Source organism: Nicotiana attenuata, unplaced genomic scaffold, assembly GCF_001879085.1.
Source record: "Nicotiana attenuata strain UT unplaced genomic scaffold, NIATTr2, whole genome shotgun sequence".
NCBI lineage: Eukaryota > Viridiplantae > Streptophyta > Magnoliopsida > Solanales > Solanaceae > Nicotiana > Nicotiana attenuata.
In genome coordinates this window covers 198,990-216,153 of record NW_017671694.1, presented here as the reverse complement: position 1 = coordinate 216,153, position 17,164 = coordinate 198,990, and the positions used below count along the sequence as shown (strand labels likewise).

Genomic DNA, 17,164 nt, shown 5'->3' with positions numbered 1-17,164 from the left:
AATTAAAAAGTTACAATATATTTAAAAATTATAAAAATATAAAAAAATTAGAATCCACAATTGTTATGGATTTTGAACTTTAAAAAGGTAAAACTTTATGATAGTATTCTGGGTAGAAATTTAGGATATTGTCATGGAGTTTTATTTGTTTTAAGTTCGAAATCCATGAAATTATTATGGATTTCAAAATTAAGACATCCTATTTTTTTCACTCGTTTAAAGTTCAAAATTCATGATACTGTCATGGTATTTTTGCATTAAAAGTGATTACTTCTCTAACCAATTCATGCAGAGCTCCTGGCCTTGAAAACAGGCCTACAATTAGCTGAAAGACAAGGGCTACACAACATAGAAGTGGAAATGGACTCTACTGACGCTATAAACTACTTAACAAATGGTTTACCCCTTTTTGATAACATCATTCTTGATTGCAGGTTGTTAATGATCCAGCTGAAGGTCCAAGTAATCCACCACACATTCAGGGAAGCCAACAAGCTGGCACACATGGTGGCTAAGAGGGCACTCCAGGAAAACACATGCAGGGATCTTACTATCCTATATTAGCCGCCCATTTTTGCTTGTGAAGTTTTAAATTCGGATTCGGCAGGAATACCCTATGTTACTAAAAAACTTAGCAAAGATGCTTGCTATAGACTAGCCTATTTTGAAAACAAAAATGTCCTACGTGACATGGTCTGTAATAGCCAAGTAGAAAATGCCCTACCGGGCGATTATGGTTGTATGAACTCTATTATTATGTGACTAATATAAAGTAGATCCCTGTATATCAAAAAAAAAAAAAGAATTTTAAAACACTGGTTATTTTTCAAAAATGGGTCCGAAAAGAGGCTAGCTCGTACAACTTTTACACCAAAACTTGGGCCTGGATCAACGACAGCCCATCCAATTACCCGAATACGGTTCATGCTCCCTGTAAAACCCAAAGCTTTCCTCTGTCGCATAAACCCTCCCTTCTGTATCCCCATACTTCATATTTTCCAGTAGTTGAAAAACTCTTTCCTTTGAAACTGAAATTCCAAATGATTCTTCCGATAAATCCAGCAAATAAATTATCCTTTAAACGCTGCATTAAAGATGGAGATTTAGTAATTGTATACGAAAGACATGATACAATGAAAGCAGTAAAAGTCAGTGAGGATGGTGTTCTGCAGAATCGTTTTGGTGCATTTAAGCATTCAGAATGGATTGGAAAACCATTTGGATCTAAAGTTTTAAGTAACAAAGGAAGTTTTGTATACTTGTTAGCTCCAACTGCAGAGTTGTGGACATTGGTTTTAAGTCACAGAACTCAGATTCTTTATATAGCTGATATTAGTTTTGTTGTTATGTATTTGGAGATTGTTCCTGGTTGTTTAGTACTTGAATCTGGTACTGGTAGTGGATCTTTGACTACTTCACTTGCTAGGGCTGTGGCCCCCACTGGTCATGTTTATACCTTTGATTTCCATGAACAGAGAGCTGCTTCAGCTAGGTAAGGTTCTTAATACCATGTTTATATATGTATTCTGTACTATGTTTGCAACTTAATTTGTGGATTTACAGTCATTAAGTTGTCAATTGTTCTAGCCAGAGCCAGGGATTTATATGAAGGAATTTTAATAAAGATGACTAGAATGTTACACCTAGGTTTGCGTATGTGGCCAAAAACAATAAAGAATCTTCTCTTATACCAAGCGGATTCAACAGTTTATATATAACCAAAAAAAATCATTTGTCTATTTGCATAGTAAAAAATTTCAACGAAGATGAATCTCCTTGCTTAAACCTAGCTCTGCTCCTGGTTCTACTGTGATCCATGCCGAGCTTTTGTTTGTTTTTAGTGCATCTAGGATCCTGTGCGATCACTCTAGGTTAGAAATATTTATTTTAGAAGGCCTTTAAGATTCGTGCTGAACACAATTCAAGCATAGGGGCACTGCTCAAGAGGTCAAAGTGTGAATCCTTTTTTAACTAGGGCTCTTTTTACTGAGGAGAATGTGATATAGAACTCTTAACTGAATGAGGATGGGATACTGTAGCTGCAAAAGGATGGGCAATTAAAACATCATTAAGTGCATAAGGTGATAGTTGCATTGATTTGAGAGTGACTGACATTGTTGAGACTTCAGACGGTATACTATGATTTTCAAGGATGTCATCTAATATCTGAAACTGAATTTGCTTTATGTGAGCATGAAATGATAAATTTGTGTTGGGAGTTGCCCCTTTTATACACACTAACTCTAAACAAGAAGATACTAACAAATAACAGTGTTATCAAAGTCGAAAAGCGCAAAAAAGCTCTAAGGTCCGTTGGAGCTTTAAGCGCAAAGCGCAAATAAAGTGTGGGCTTTAATAAAAAAAGGCGTAACGGGAGAAAAAGTAAAAATATGCATGTAGTCCAAGACTAATCATTAGAAGCATGAATAACAAATATGGACAAAGAAATTGAAAAAAAAATTCACAATAAAGTGAAATATCAATTGTTTAAGGTCGCCTTTTCAAGATTACACTCGTTGGCAAGGAAAAGTATGTCATAGAGCTTTGATGCGACACCAAAGAGCCCACAAAGCGAGGTGAAGCGCTCAACGTGTTTTGAGCCTCGCTTTAGGGCTTAAGCGCGCTTTAAGTGCGCCTTTGACAACACTGACAAATGACAATGCTCCAGATGAAGTAAGTCCGTATAAATAGAGCTAGTTAAACAGTAATATTGACAGCTTCGGAACTTGGGGATAATGGGCCTGTATCTCTAACCTTCTCTACTTACATACCAAGTTTCGTCCGCATGGCGAATGGAACGAACCTGTGACCTAAGTCACAAGTCCTTCAACCTTTGCCACTTGAACTATAAGCCCTGGGGGATATTATTGACAGCTTACTTTCCCTGCTAAAACTAAAACACAACCATGATACAACTAGAAGTTTTATATGGATATCATTGTGTTGAAACAGACTGTTTCCTGATTTTTGGAACCAGAATTTATGCTTTCTGAAATAAACAAGTTTTTTATGCCCCAGCTTTTCAGGTCGCTTACATAATAGTAACTGAAGTGTGTGAAGTTACTATGTCAGTTCAAAAGATGATCGGTATACATAATTTTTGAAGATCAGTAACTAGTTAACTTCAGCCTTTAGTTTCTTCCTAAGAGTCCCCTGCTGTAGTTTAAAGTAATTTTCCATCAGCAGTAAGCTTTTTTAGCTAGTGATACCAAACCTTTATACAGAAGAACAGGATCTTTTCGAAACTTCAAATGCAGAATTGGAAGTTAACAAAAAAGAAAATTCTGTAACTTGTTTGCTCTTTTAAAGTGTGAAGCATAACCCGATATGGGAAGACTAAGTAATTGAACATGACATAGCAATGCCGGACAGTTCCACATAATCATGCCCGCATACGGAAAAGAACAATAGAACTAATGACCTGATCCTAGACCTCAATGTTATGGGGATTTGCTTTGCCACTACCATGTCCCACCGGCGATAGCAAGAGTAACTAAAGACGATTTTAGGGGCCAAGATGACCAGAAAATCAACCATTTCCATAGCACGCTAGAATTGTATCTATAAGCATACAATTGAATTTACTCTGACGTGTTATCATTCAACAGTATTTTAGCACGTTAAACTAATCATGATCAAATATACAAAGTCAGTAGTACATTTATGAGAAAGCTTAAAGAATCTGTATCAAAGTCTCACTTGCTCAAAGTTTTTGACAGTAGCCACAAAAAGATATCCCCGGCTCCTCGTAGCATCTCATTGAAAATGTTTCTTGAGGGAAGGTTAACATTTCATCTGCACATTCTTTTAAGAAACTATCTATCACAGTTGATGATTTGTTTGAACTTCAATGGATAAGCATGTAATGTAGTAGGTGATCCCAGGAAAAGAAAGTGAATTATCTAGCATCATTTATGCGATAGCTGAGCCATATTGAACAAGTAATTAGGACTGTGTTCTCTCTCTCTCTCTCTCTCTCCTTTTTTTAAAAAAAAAATCTTTGGAGCACACATGAACCTCCCAAAGAAAGGTAATTTTATAGTAGGCTTAGATTTGTCCAAGATTTGCGTAATGTCTTTCTTTTTCAAAAATCCCCCAGCGCGGCGTTTCCGTCTAAAAGAGGGAGAAAGAGAGAGGATCCATTATTATGCTGTACTGATCTTGTTTCATTTTATGTTACTTTAACTTGGTGTTTAAAACTTCCACCTGTAGGGAGGACTTTGAAAGGACAGGGTTGAGCAATCTGGTCACAGTAGGAGTAAGAGATATACAGGGCGAAGGGTTCCCTGATGAGTTTTGTGGGCGGGCAGATTCAGTATTCCTCGACCTTCCTCAACCTTGGCTTGTCATTCCTTCTGCTGGAAAAATGTTGAAACCAGATGGGGTATTGTGCTCCTTTTCTCCATGCATTGAGCAAGTACAACGCTCTTGTGAAGCACTCAAATCACACTTTACTGGTAAGTTATTTTTCCTGGAGACTTTATCTCAATTCAGTCAAGAAAACTGCTATATAAAAACTCTAGACTCTCATGTGGCAAGTGTTTTTGCTTTGTGTAGATGTAAGAACATTTGAAGTGCTTCTGCGCACCTATGATGTTAGACAAAGGATAGTAGAGAGCTGCCCAGTTAATGAAGGAGGTTCTAATGAGCGCCCTCCGCGAAAGAGGAGGCAGGGTTCTGCTGAAGGAAACAATGGGATTGAATGCACTTCTTCTCCTACTGTGATGATTAGGCCTTCTGGTGAAGCAAGAGGTCACACTGGCTATTTGACATTTGCCAGACTCAAATGTTTTGCGTAATATGCTTCATCAAAGATCCAATTTTTGTGGGTGGAGCACACTTTTCGTGCTTATGTTGTGCTTATTTCTTGATGATTCGACAAGTAGAATTCTTGCAGTTAACAGTTAGTAAGGAGCATACTAACCAAAAGAGATATCAAACAGTTTTGCTTGGGATTTGACAAAAAGAAAGAAAAAGTGCTTCTACTCGAATTTTATAGTGTGTTATAATTTTGCTTTTTGCATTGTTTCTTCTAATCCCATTTTTTAAGTGCCTGGAGGTACCCTCCATGTTTTCTTCTTCTTTTGGTTTTTACTTGATTGTAATTCTGGTTTCCTTTGCCGTTAAGTAGTAGTTCTAGACTAGTGGTGGCAAAATGGATAGAAATAATAGTTATCCATCCATATTATCCACTAAAAAATGGATAATGAATTTTTTAAAAACGAGTCAAATATGGATAAGAATCATAATATCTACTTAGAAAATGGATAACCGATAGATAACTAATGAGTTTAACTTTTACATTTGCTAAGACTCAAATTGGGGGTTCTTCAAGCTTTTCTCCTAAAAGTGAGATTCAAAAAGCCATGGATAATATGGGTAATATGATTACCCATATTATCTGCCGGTTAACCCATTTACTATCCGTATTAAATATGGATCAGGATGAATAATTTATCCATTTTTACTTTACCCGTTTCGATCCGACCCGCTTGTTTGCCACCCCTACTCTAGGCCTAGGAAAGTTTCAGCCTGGCGATTGTCAGGTCATTTTCCGAGAATTGCTAGTTTGCACCAAGTAAATTGGAAATGTCAATTGTTAAAAATTGTCAGAATGTCAAATGAACTAAGATAAGCTAAAATCTTGTCTAAAAGTATGATATAAACTGTTGAAAGTGATCATAACTATTTTTGGGTGTAATGCAAGCATTACTAATACACTATTATTCTTATGCACCCTACCAAACAATTCCTGACAGTCACAGCAAGTCAGGTCACATTAGATTGTGACCACAAAGCTCTGATCACAATACTTCCACATTTCAGAAATACCACATACTCCGGCTATTGATATTAACTCAACATTCAACAATAGTATATTTATCTGGATAATAATGATGAGACTTGAGAGTAATAATAATTGTTCGTCTGGTCCCACCGAAGTTACATGTGATTAATTTTAACCAGCCGACATAAGCAAGATATATGTAAACGACGTCGTTCTGGTATGCCACGCCAAAGAATGAATGTCAACCATCAGTGCTGTGCTGTTAAGAATTTCACCTTCCATTAAGCTCCCCCAGCGAGATCAGGGGCGGCTCGATGAATTTTCTGGCCTAAAGCAAAACTTTATAAGGGGTCTTAAATTTTTTTTTTTTAAATTATTTATTTATTTAAAGTCTATTTTTCTAGCGTTTCTTAGATATAAAGTTATTAATAATTTTCTTAAAATCAATAGCCTCTAACAAGTCTTTCTTAATTGACAATATAGCTAATCCATTTAATCGTTATTGAGACATCGTTGATCTTACGTGAGATTTTATCAATTTTAATTTTGAAAATTTCTTTCTGCTGAAACGACGGAAACAAGAGTTATTAACATTGTTTTTATAGAAAAATAATCAAAATTTTTGGTTTGACCGAGTATATCAATTAAATAGTTATCTTCTAATTGTACTATTTTTTTTAATATTTTAATTCCGAAATAAATCTAAACCATCAATATCGAATTGATTATTATGCTTTAAAGAGAATTCAAGATTAAGGCAATATTTTTTTCAAATTTTCATCATCTAGTGATCTTAATTTTTACCGCTAAATAGAAAATCAAAAATATTTTTATATGCTTCGAATTGTTCAAATTTATTTTGAAGTGAAAAAAATAGTCTTGTCTACTATGTATAAAGTAATCAACTCCAAAGGACTCTTCGAAATTTTTCGAGATTTTATCATCAACATTCTCATCAAATTGTTACTTCCTATATATCTTACGTTTCTTATGAAATTCTGGTTAGATATTCATTTCAAGTGCAAATTTTTTTGGCAGAAATCATAGCAGTTACAAATCTTTATTCTCTATCAATCTTTTTCACTTCACAGAACCTTTTTTTAAAGAGAAAATCTCACTTTATACCCATTAATCCTAAATTATTTACCCTTTATTGCCCAGACTCAAACTATTTACTACTCCTATCCATGGGCATAAAACTATTTACCCGGTTTTTTCCTTCCAACAATCTTTCTTTCTTATGGGTCAGTCTCATCTCTCCTGTATTTCTTTTTCGTAAACCATCATTTACTAGATTCCATGAAACTTTGTAAAATACAGATTCACAGTATCTTAACCAAATATAAAGGACAATAACACCAACCACACTAAAACAGTAATGGATACTAATCTAAAGGCCAATTTAACAATAGGCCAAAATTAAGTACATTAAATCGAATAATGTCCACCACCACCATAACCGCCACCTCCATACATATCTCCTGTATTTCATCTTCAATTTTCCACGATTTGATTGCCTCCCCCCTCCTTCCCCTTGTTTGACTATTGTACAATTTACATCCTATATTCTTCTTCTTCTTCTTCTTCTTCTTCTTCTTCCAATTTTGTTCACTTTTGACAAATCGCAGAATGAAAGTTAAGAGTCCGTTTGGTCATGATTTTTTTTTATTTTTTTTACTTTTCCTAAAAAAAAATTACTTTTTTTCAAAATTAATGTTTGGCTATAAATTTTAGAATTTTTCAAAAATTTGAAAAATTCAAAAAACTGTTTTTTAAATTTTTCGCTCAAATCATTTATAAAAATTCAAAAACAACCAAAATTATATTCATGTCCAAACACAACTCTAATTTTTAAATACCTTTTCACTTGAAAAGGTTTTTTTTTTGTTTTGAAATTTTACGATTGGTATGTCCAAACGCCCACTAAATTTATGTTTAAGGTCGAACTAAAGTATTAAATTTAGTTGAAGTGCAACTTTTATGTCTGTGTATGTTCTTGTGAATTGAGTTAGAAATAAATTCATTTATGAGTCATGAGGATTATCTACTACTGCAAATTGACTAACGAAAAGTTAGAAAGTTATACATCGCAATTATTGTTTATTACCTTAATCATATTCAGGGTGTTGTTAAATATTACTTATAGTACCTTCTGGAAGTTCATGCTGAAATTTAATAGCATTTGGAGTTGATTTGAGGTGATTGAGATCGAAATTTTCAGTTAAAAATCGAAAAAGAACACAGCTACAGTATACCACTACGGTATACAATATGTTGTAGGAGCATATAGCTATACTGCAACAGTATACTATTATAGTTTACAATATACTGCAACGGTGTATTGTAATAATCGAATAAGAACATAGTTACCTAATAGTATACCACTACAGTATATAATATACTATAGAAGTATATAGTTATACTGCAACAGTATATTATTACAGTATACAATATATTATTATAGTATACTGTAATAATATGCAATATACTGCAATATTATGCTGTAATGGTATACATATACTATAATAGTATAGTTATTACACGTAAATTTACTTGCCTTTTCTCTTTTAATTTGCTTTAAGCTTTTACCCAGCGTGAGGGACAAATTGAAAATGCAAAAAAATAAATAATATTATAGTGATATATAATATAACGGTATACTCTTACAATTAGTTCCTTTTAGAATTTTTTGAAATTTTTATTGACAACTGATATTATTTCAGTTTAATAATTGAATTAAATTTTTTTTAACTCTTTGCGTATAATTGTATACCCTGGTGGTATAGCTATATACTATACTCGTATCATATGTTAGTTAATATTTTTTGGGTTGTATTAGCTACATTTAATTGGTACACGATTTGATTTTTATTTAGTAATAATATAAAAAAAGAATAATAAAAAATAGTGAAAACAGTAAATGAAATTAGATTATGAAAAGAAAAAGAATATAAAAAAAAGAAGTTAAGTGAAATTAGAAAAGGCAAAAAGAAAAAAATTAAGAATAAAACGAGAAAAAAGAAAAGGAAAAAAGAAAAAAAAAGAAAAGAAGCATAGAAATAAAAAAGAATTGAGATTAAAGAAAAAATTCCCCAAAAAACCTATTATGGGTAGAAAATGTAATTAGTTTATGGGTAGAAAAACAAATGGGTAGACAAGGGTAAATAGTTTTGTTTTTATGGGTAACTGTGTCAAAACCCCTTTTTTAAACTTATATATAGCCTATGAGATGTAACAAAAAATGGGCCCCCCCATAAATGTGGAGCCTAAAGCAGTTGTTTTATTTGCTTTATGGAAGGGCCGTCCCTGATCAAGATATGTTAAATACTTAGAGGTCGTTTGGTAGCTGGTTAGGAGAAAAGTTATTTATGTATTGAGGGCAACATAATTTATACAATGTTTGGTAGTTATTAGTTATTTTGTACAAAATTCAGCATAACTAATAACATGTTAGGTAATCATTTTACAATTTTACATAAATAATACATGTATAAGTTATGACTCAATCTATGTATTATTTTATGCAGGGTAGAAGATGGGATAGCTAATACATGTATTAGTAATACATAGATAAAATATTGAAATGACAAATTTACCCCTAGCACTTTACACATAAAGACTTCCTTCGATAGATTGATCTGTATCAAACCCTTTGGAGAGCAAGCATGGAGATATTGATGCGTCACTGCTAGGTTCTTCCTCTTCTCAATCTATTAGAGACAAAATCGGTAAATAACTATTTTACTTTAAATTTTATATAATGTGTATCAATTTCTAATATAACAAACCAAATATTCAAAAAAACTAATCCCTACATAACTAATCCATATATAACTAATACTTGCATAACTCTAACCAGCAACCAAACGACCCCTTATAGTATTTGATATTTACACCAAGTCTATAGATTAAATTGTAGCAGTTAAAAATTAAAGTGAGAATACATATATCCTTCTGTCCCATATTTATGTGACACTGTTTTATTGGATATAGAGTTTACCGGCTAGACATTATCTGACACTGTTGAAAAGCAATTAAATCTATCTGGACGGAAATCGCCTGCCAAAAAAGGAAAAATATACTTTATACAAATCAGGATTCTCTGCACAGGCAGAGCCATAATGTCGGTTACGGGTTCGACTGAATTCAGTAGCTTTGGTTCAAATCATGTATTTGTTTTAAATTTTTCACTAAATATGTACATGTTATTAATTTAGAGTCCAGTAACTTAAAAAAATTAAAATCCCGAACACATAAACTTAAAATTTTGACTCTTCCTCCGGTTCACCGGCAAGTCAGGTCACATTATATTGTGACCACGAAAGCATAGATCACAAAACTTGCATTCATTCTCTCCAAAACCACCACACACCACTACTATTGATACTAATATTTAATAGTAAGATCTCTTTCAGTACAACTCAACCAAATAACAACTCATCAATAATTAAAAAAAATGTTTCTCAAGTAATATAATACTTAATTTCTTTTTATGTGATTATATCTGAGTGGTTGAAAAGTTATTTGCTACATCAATATTGCAACTTTGAGAAGTTTTATGAATTTGATTCTTAAATTCTTAAATAACTGTGAGTTGTCTGTTCAATTTATGTAACACTCATTTTTTATTTTATTTTTTTCAAAAAAAATAATAATTTATATTTGAAAAAATTTTAAATTAAATTTCTCGTTTAATTCTAAATCATATGCTCTTAGAGCCATGAAAACATTATTGCATATTGACTACATTTCTGAAGGATATTTTTGATATATATCAAAAACAATTTTTTCTTGCTTAAATTAACTTTATATTCAATAAGATCCCGTCATATGTAATAAATCGAATGCCGTATAGAAGTACGAGACAATGATGAGCCTTTAGATTAGATTGGCTTAAAAAAAAGTACTATCTTTTAAGTAGTAATGCATTTCAGTAATAGGTTGTTTCCAAACCAGTGACTAGGAGTATCAATGGCTTGGCTTGATCGGTTATTTTATAAATTTTGTACGATATTAATTTTTCGGTTATTCTATTATGTATAATTAAAATTAGACTTTTCGAAACTGTCTCGATCATATCGGTTTCTCTTCGGTATCGATACGGTTCGATAAATTTTCAATAATTTTTTTAAATGTCATGTAAAAGTCACTAGTAGAAAATGCAATACTTTTATATGACTTAGCAAAACTCTCTAGGATATTTTTATAGTTTATAAGGTGGTTAATTAAGAAAATATAAAAGATGGCTAGAGTATAGATCCATCAAATATTCTACAACAGTGTAAACAAAACTAAGCAAATACAAAAAAAATATAAATCACACGAGTGAAAATATGTTAACCAAGTTGGGATTCAAGAATAAAGTCTATAGAAGATTAAACATTTTAAAAAGATAAATCTAATTCATACGAAAGTAAATATATTCAATACATTGTAGGTTGCAACTCTTAATCGCTACAATACCTTGTGTTTTGCTAGTGAATATGCTGGAAATAATTTAGTTTCACAGAAGTTGCATAATCGGTTTGGGAATTAGGATTTTGAGTTTAATTACTTATTGGCTTGTACTATTTCATAATTCCAAGGCCCAAGAAAAAATTTAATGCTTTATTATTGCTAAAATTAACATATAAATATATTTTTTACGTTGTAATATTTATTCGGTGCGGTTCGGTTTTTTCCCAGTTTATTTTCATAAAATAAAAAACTTACCCTAATTATCGTTACGGTTAAAGATTTATATAAAAACCTACGGTTTAATAAAAAGAAACCTAAAAATCGGTTCTATACGATACGGTACAGTTTGGTCGGTTTTTAAATATCCATTGACACCCCTATCCGTGACCTCTTGGTCATATGGAGGCAACTTTACCAGTTACATCAAGGCTACTTGTTCAAAATAAAAATGGTGATAAATACTCCATATGGTCCCGCCAAATTACGCGCCGCAGCCATTTAATTTCAGCGGCCTACATATATAAGCCAACGACGTCGTTCGTCTTTGCCATGCCAAAGAATGAATGTCAACCATTAATGTTGTTAAGAAACTTCACCTTTAACTAAGTTCCAAAGCTTGGCTTGAAATCACAAATTCTGAGAAAATGGAAATCTCTACATTTTACATGTCTCCTTCTACGCCATTTCTAAAGCCTCAGAAACCTCTAAATCAAATTTTTACCTGTAAATTAAATGCGCATTTTCAGCATTTTGCTTTTCACAGGCCAATTAATTGCTCAATTCACAAAACTAGTACTCTCATTTCTTCGCCTTCGTTTTCAAGCTTCAATAGAAACACGTATCGATTCGCTCTGCTCAAAGTTAGGGCTGTGACGGAAAATGCTGAAAGATCTGAGGGTTCAAAGCCTCGTGAATTGGCACAGACTCTGCAACTGGGCGCTATGTTTGGAACGTGGTACCTTTTGAATATATATTACAACATTTACAATAAACAAGTTCTCAAGGTTTTTCCATTTCCGGCAACTGTTACAGCATTTCAATTTGGCTGTGGAACAATGCTGATACTATTTATGTGGGGATTTCGTCTCCACCCTAAACCCAACATCAGTAAATCTCAAGTTATTCTTTCTCTTTCTCTTTCTCTTTGTCTTCTTTTTTATGTTGGGTGTATTTGATAGGATTAAAGTTAATTTTTCAAGAAAAAAAGTCATTTTCTTATGTTTGGTTAATGAAGGGGAGCCTTGGTGTATTGTTGCCATATGCGACTAGGAGGTCACAGGTTCGAGTCGTGAAAACACTTCCTTGCAGAAATGCAGGGTAAGGCTGCGTACGATAGACCTTTGTGATCCGGCCTTTCCTGGACTCTGCGCATAGTTTGGAGCTTAATGCACCGGGCTGCCTTTGGCGTAATAGTTAAAGTATCTGCCATGTGACCAGGAGTTTACGGGTTCGAGCCGTGAAAAGAGCCTCTTGCAGAAATGCAGGGTAAGGCTGCGTACAATAGACCCTTGTGGTCCGATCCTTTCCTAGACCTCGCGCATAGTGGAAGCTTAGTACAACGGGCTACCTTTTTTCTATGTTTGGTTAATCTTTTTTAAGTTAATTATTTTTATCGAAAGGAAGAAAATGACTTCTTTTGCTCATGGACAAAAGCCATTTTCGTGGCAATTATCCAAATTTGTAACTTCATAAGTATTACTTATTCCGACAAACAATTTGATATTATTATTATTATTATTATTAATACTATTTAGCATTCAAAAATATATCACCCCTCCATTTGAATTAGCAAAAATAATATCTGCTACGTAATATGGATTCTAAACATTTATGATCTGGAAATATATTTTCTATTTACCAACCATATATCGAAAAATATTTTTCAAAAATAATGACTTCCCTCGTACAAAACACACGCTAAGTCAAATTGATTCTTTTTCTGTTATGATGATTTTTTTTTTAGTACGACTAACTTCTTCTTTTTTTTTTTTGGCTTGAATTTCCAGTTTAAAGCAATATTTTTACTAGCTGCAGTTCACACATTGGGAAATCTTTTAACGAACATCAGTCTTGGGAGAGTAGCAGTTTCCTTCACTCACACAATCAAAGCAATGGAACCATTTTTTACAGTACTTCTTTCGGCCCTGTTTTTTGCAGAGGTATAAAACTTTTGCAACCATATTTCTTCCCTATTTTATTTTTCTGTTCATCTTTAGATATTTTCTCCGAACAGTGGCACCAGTTTGTTTGGATGGTTGTTATGTGTCGTTTCATAACGTATCATATAATATTGTATTGTACTGTATCGTTTTGATGTATACAAGATTGGATAGATTGTATTGTTTGTTGTCGTTTCCTGATGTCATGCAACAACAATATGAAGAAAAAACTTGTAATATTTTAAAAAAGAAGTAACGTATGAGGTAGAATTATTATACTAAAGGTAGGGTAACAGATAAAATAGGATTATTTAATAATAAGGAAGGGCAAGATGAGAGGAAAAAAAAAGGTAATGATGCGGCCACACCAAATCGGTCATTCCATAAAGTGACACTTTTCGTCGTTGCAGAACGACGGATTTAATGATACGATACAATACAATTTAAGTAACAATCAAAACAAAGATGTCATGTAACAACCATCGAAACAAGCTTATGGGGTGTCATTTGACAATGTTTTGTAAAATTCTCTTTATGTGTGCAAACAATGTATTTATTGAAAAATATTATGTATATATACAACAAGCAAATATGGCTTGAAAATAATACAAGATAAATATCAATTTATTGTTGATTATCTTTAACATACAGAGGCCATCTCTTTGGATTGTATCTTCCCTGATTCCCATTGTTGGTGGAGTAGCATTAGCATCAATGACTGAAGCCTCTTTTAATTGGTATGCCTCTCCCTACTAATCAAATAATATGTATATTTTATCTTGAATAACAAAGTTATACATTGATTTGAACTCTCTTTGAAACAGGATAGGCTTTGGCAGTGCAATGGCTTCCAATTTGACTAACCAATCACGTAATGTATTTAGCAAAAAATTCATGGTTAAAGAAGAGGTAAAGACACTTGCATTCACGAGAAATAATATTCAGAGTTTAGATTCAGAGACAACATCTTAAAAATTTAGATATGTATTCAGATACAGACATCATAATCTTAGTAAAAACAAGAAAAAAGAGCAGCCCGGTGCACTAAGCTCTCGCTATCCGCGAGGTCCGAGGTAAGGGTCTATTGTACGCAGCCTTACCCTGCATTTCTGCAAGAAGCTGTTTCCACAACTTGAACCCGTGACCTCCTGGTCTCATGGCATGAGCTTTACCGGGAAGGGCCGGACCATAAGTATCTATTGTACGCAGCCTTAACCTGCATTTCTGCACGAGGCTGTTTCCACGACTTGAACCCGTGACCTCCTAGTTACATGGCATGAACTTTATCGTTTACGCCAAGGCTCCCCTTCCTTAGTAAAAACAAACGAAATGCATTATTTTGTCTTGTGAAATCCATAACCAGCAACGATTGTCAAATAGGAGGCGTTGGACAATATCAACTTGTTCTCTATCATTACAATCATTTCATTCATCCTTTTGGTTCCTGTTGCCATTTTGATGGAAGGGATCAAGTTTACTCCATCCTATCTACAATTTGCTGTAAGTAATATTCCATCTTTTAAGTGTTTTCTATTTTCTACTTGTTTTTTTACAATGTGACATTCATCTTCTGCATCAATTTAGGCAAGCCGGGGTTTAAATGTCAGAGAACTATGTGTGAGACTTCTTTTAGCTGGATTCTGCCTTCACAGTTACCAACAGGTTAGCTTCCTGTAATTTTACATTATAATCTACCTTTTTAGCCATTATCTAAATCTCATTGCCCATATTTAGGGCCTAAATTGTACTGTGTAAATAGAGTTAAAACAAATGTTTTTGTGGATAAATAAGTTATTGAATCCCCTTAACATAAGAGAAGTTTCTAATGTATAGTGGTGAAGGTAGTTCATAAATTGCTCTAGGTCGCAGTTTCCAATCCCATGTGTGGTGCTATTTTTGAATTCCCTTGCTAGAATTTCTGGCTCCGCCCGAGTATATCCTTAATAAATTTTTTATTGTTTTTTGTTTTTGGAAGGTCTCATACATGATACTACAAATGATATCACCAGTGACACATGCAGTTGGCAATTGTGTGAAGAGAGTGGTGGTCATTGTATCCTCAGTCATCTTTTTCCAAACACCTGTCTCACCAATTAACTCTCTTGGTAAATTTTGTTTCTCTAGTTAATGCACTCTTTTTTCTGGCACTGCTTCAGTTTCTTCATTATGTTCTGTTTGTTGGTAGAGTGAATTTATTAGTTGACCAGCAAGTGATTTGTGAATTATTCAATATTTTCAGGGACTGCTCTAGCTCTAGCTGGAGTCTTTCTATATTCAAGAGCAAAGAGATTACAGCCCAAGCCAAAAGTTGCATGACAAGTGAAGAAAAGTATCAAGTCTGAATTTGCAACTCTGTAAAGAATAGGAAAAACTCTCATTAGGATATATTCATTTCAATCTTTTTATACCTTTGATTATTGTTAATGCAGTCCTTTCTCATGCCCCTTTGAATTCCACAGCAATAGCGAGGTCTAATTCTGAAAACCAATACTCCACTTTTTATGTACCTTCTCTATCATTAAAAAGTCAAAGATCTCTAATGAAGCTCTTCCCCAAAAATACAATTTGACTCAAGGGATGGAAGGATATATAAAACTATTTCTGGTTAGATACAGTAGGATCAACTTTACCACACATATATTTTATATGGCATGACTTTCTATTGTCACTTTAACAGTTTTCTGGGTTGTTCAGCGACCTAGAACTTCAGCCTATTTTAACACTCTTTGAAAAGAAATAGTGAAATACAAAAACAATAACCCAGTGAGTTACTACAGGTGGGGTAAGGGGAGGGATAGAGTGTATGCAACCCGGAGAGTAGGGAGGCTATTTCCGAAAGACCCTTGGCTCACACTTTGAAAGGAAATATAACCTTGAAATTGATATGGTTGCATTGTGCATTCAATGGTCTTGACATAATCACTGAATTTAGCAGAACTGGCACAATCTAGGAACTATGCAATGTCGCTTAATAAGATATACAGTCGCTCATTAACATTCAACACATTCCGATAAATTTGCTACAAGTATACCAATTCAGAGACGAACATACCTCTCGCTTGGCATTCCTCCAATTTGTGTCCAATAAAATAATGTGAATGTAATAAAGTGTTCATCCTACACCTCCTTTTTAACTTAAAAATAAAAAGAAGGCGAAATGGCTTCCTGGCCACTTAAACTTGTAGGGCTTTTGAAAGCCGATACATGAACTTTGGATTTTTCCATTTGAAAACTCGAACTTGAGAAAATGTCTACTAATAAACACATTTGACCGTTGACTATGCTTGGGTGACAATATTATAGCTGATGTGGCCAATTGCGTGTTAATCACCGGTATTAAGCGCGTGAATATGATAAATAATTAAAAAAAAAGGTAAATAATTAATTTAAAAAAATAAAAAAACTCATCGGGTCAGATTTAGAGAAAAGCCACTTCAATTCATCGGTTCTGACTATTCTTCAATTTTTTAACCATTCAATCTTGCAATTCCAAGCCGTAGAGATTGTTCTCCACACCAAGAACTACCTCTCCACAAAAAATCAGGAGAATTCACTGTAGGAATCACCACTTCTGATGACCTGCGACTCTCCGACAGGCTCCAGTTGGTCGGAGATGGCGTTCCAGTGGTCCAAATCGCCCAAGAGCAATGCCAATCGATTCCTGCTGAGGAGGTCACGCCAATTGGCCACTACAACGAATTAATTGTCACAACTTTAAAGAAAATCAATTCTGCGACAGTACTGATCGAAAAATTTCTCC

At 33.7% G+C, this 17,164-nt stretch overlaps 2 protein-coding genes across 3 annotated transcripts; both read left to right on the top strand.

Annotated features, from left to right (window-relative positions):
- Positions 1 to 937: 937 nt before the first annotated feature.
- Positions 938 to 5,028, top strand: LOC109209728 (tRNA (adenine(58)-N(1))-methyltransferase catalytic subunit TRMT61A). The gene is made up of 3 exons (XM_019373048.1): positions 938 to 1,492; positions 4,213 to 4,457; positions 4,558 to 5,028. The coding sequence occupies exons 1-3, from the start codon at positions 1,041 to 1,043 to the stop codon at positions 4,797 to 4,799; spliced, it is 939 nt and encodes a 312-aa protein (XP_019228593.1). The 5' UTR covers positions 938 to 1,040; the 3' UTR covers positions 4,800 to 5,028.
- A 6,761-nt stretch (positions 5,029 to 11,789) lies between these two features.
- On the top strand, positions 11,790 to 15,888 carry LOC109209727 (phosphoenolpyruvate/phosphate translocator 2, chloroplastic-like). Of its 2 annotated transcripts, none has more exons than XM_019373045.1 (8): positions 11,790 to 12,363; positions 13,252 to 13,404; positions 14,056 to 14,141; positions 14,229 to 14,313; positions 14,785 to 14,904; positions 14,989 to 15,066; positions 15,380 to 15,509; positions 15,644 to 15,888. In XM_019373045.1, the coding sequence occupies exons 1-8, from the start codon at positions 11,890 to 11,892 to the stop codon at positions 15,718 to 15,720; spliced, it is 1,203 nt and encodes a 400-aa protein (XP_019228590.1). In that variant the 5' UTR covers positions 11,790 to 11,889; the 3' UTR covers positions 15,721 to 15,888. The 2 variants fall into 2 exon arrangements, with proteins under 2 accessions (XP_019228590.1, XP_019228591.1); XM_019373046.1 differs by having other exon boundaries at positions 12,280 to 12,352.
- Positions 15,889 to 17,164: the final 1,276 nt, after the last annotated feature.

Excerpts from the sequence above, each read along its gene's own strand:
- LOC109209728 (XM_019373048.1), top strand. The coding sequence starts at position 1,041 with ATGATTCTTCCGATAAATCCAGCAAATAAATTATCCTTTAAACGCTGC. Across the intron at positions 1,493-4,212 it reads CAGAGAGCTGCTTCAGCTAG|GGAGGACTTTGAAAGGACAG; the intron begins GTAAGGTTCTTA and ends TTCCACCTGTAG. Across the intron at positions 4,458-4,557 it reads ACTCAAATCACACTTTACTG|ATGTAAGAACATTTGAAGTG; the intron begins GTAAGTTATTTT and ends TGCTTTGTGTAG.
- LOC109209727 (XM_019373045.1), top strand. The coding sequence starts at position 11,890 with ATGGAAATCTCTACATTTTACATGTCTCCTTCTACGCCATTTCTAAAG. Across the intron at positions 14,314-14,784 it reads AATTCATGGTTAAAGAAGAG|GAGGCGTTGGACAATATCAA; the intron begins GTAAAGACACTT and ends ATTGTCAAATAG. Across the intron at positions 15,067-15,379 it reads GCCTTCACAGTTACCAACAG|GTCTCATACATGATACTACA; the intron begins GTTAGCTTCCTG and ends TGTTTTTGGAAG.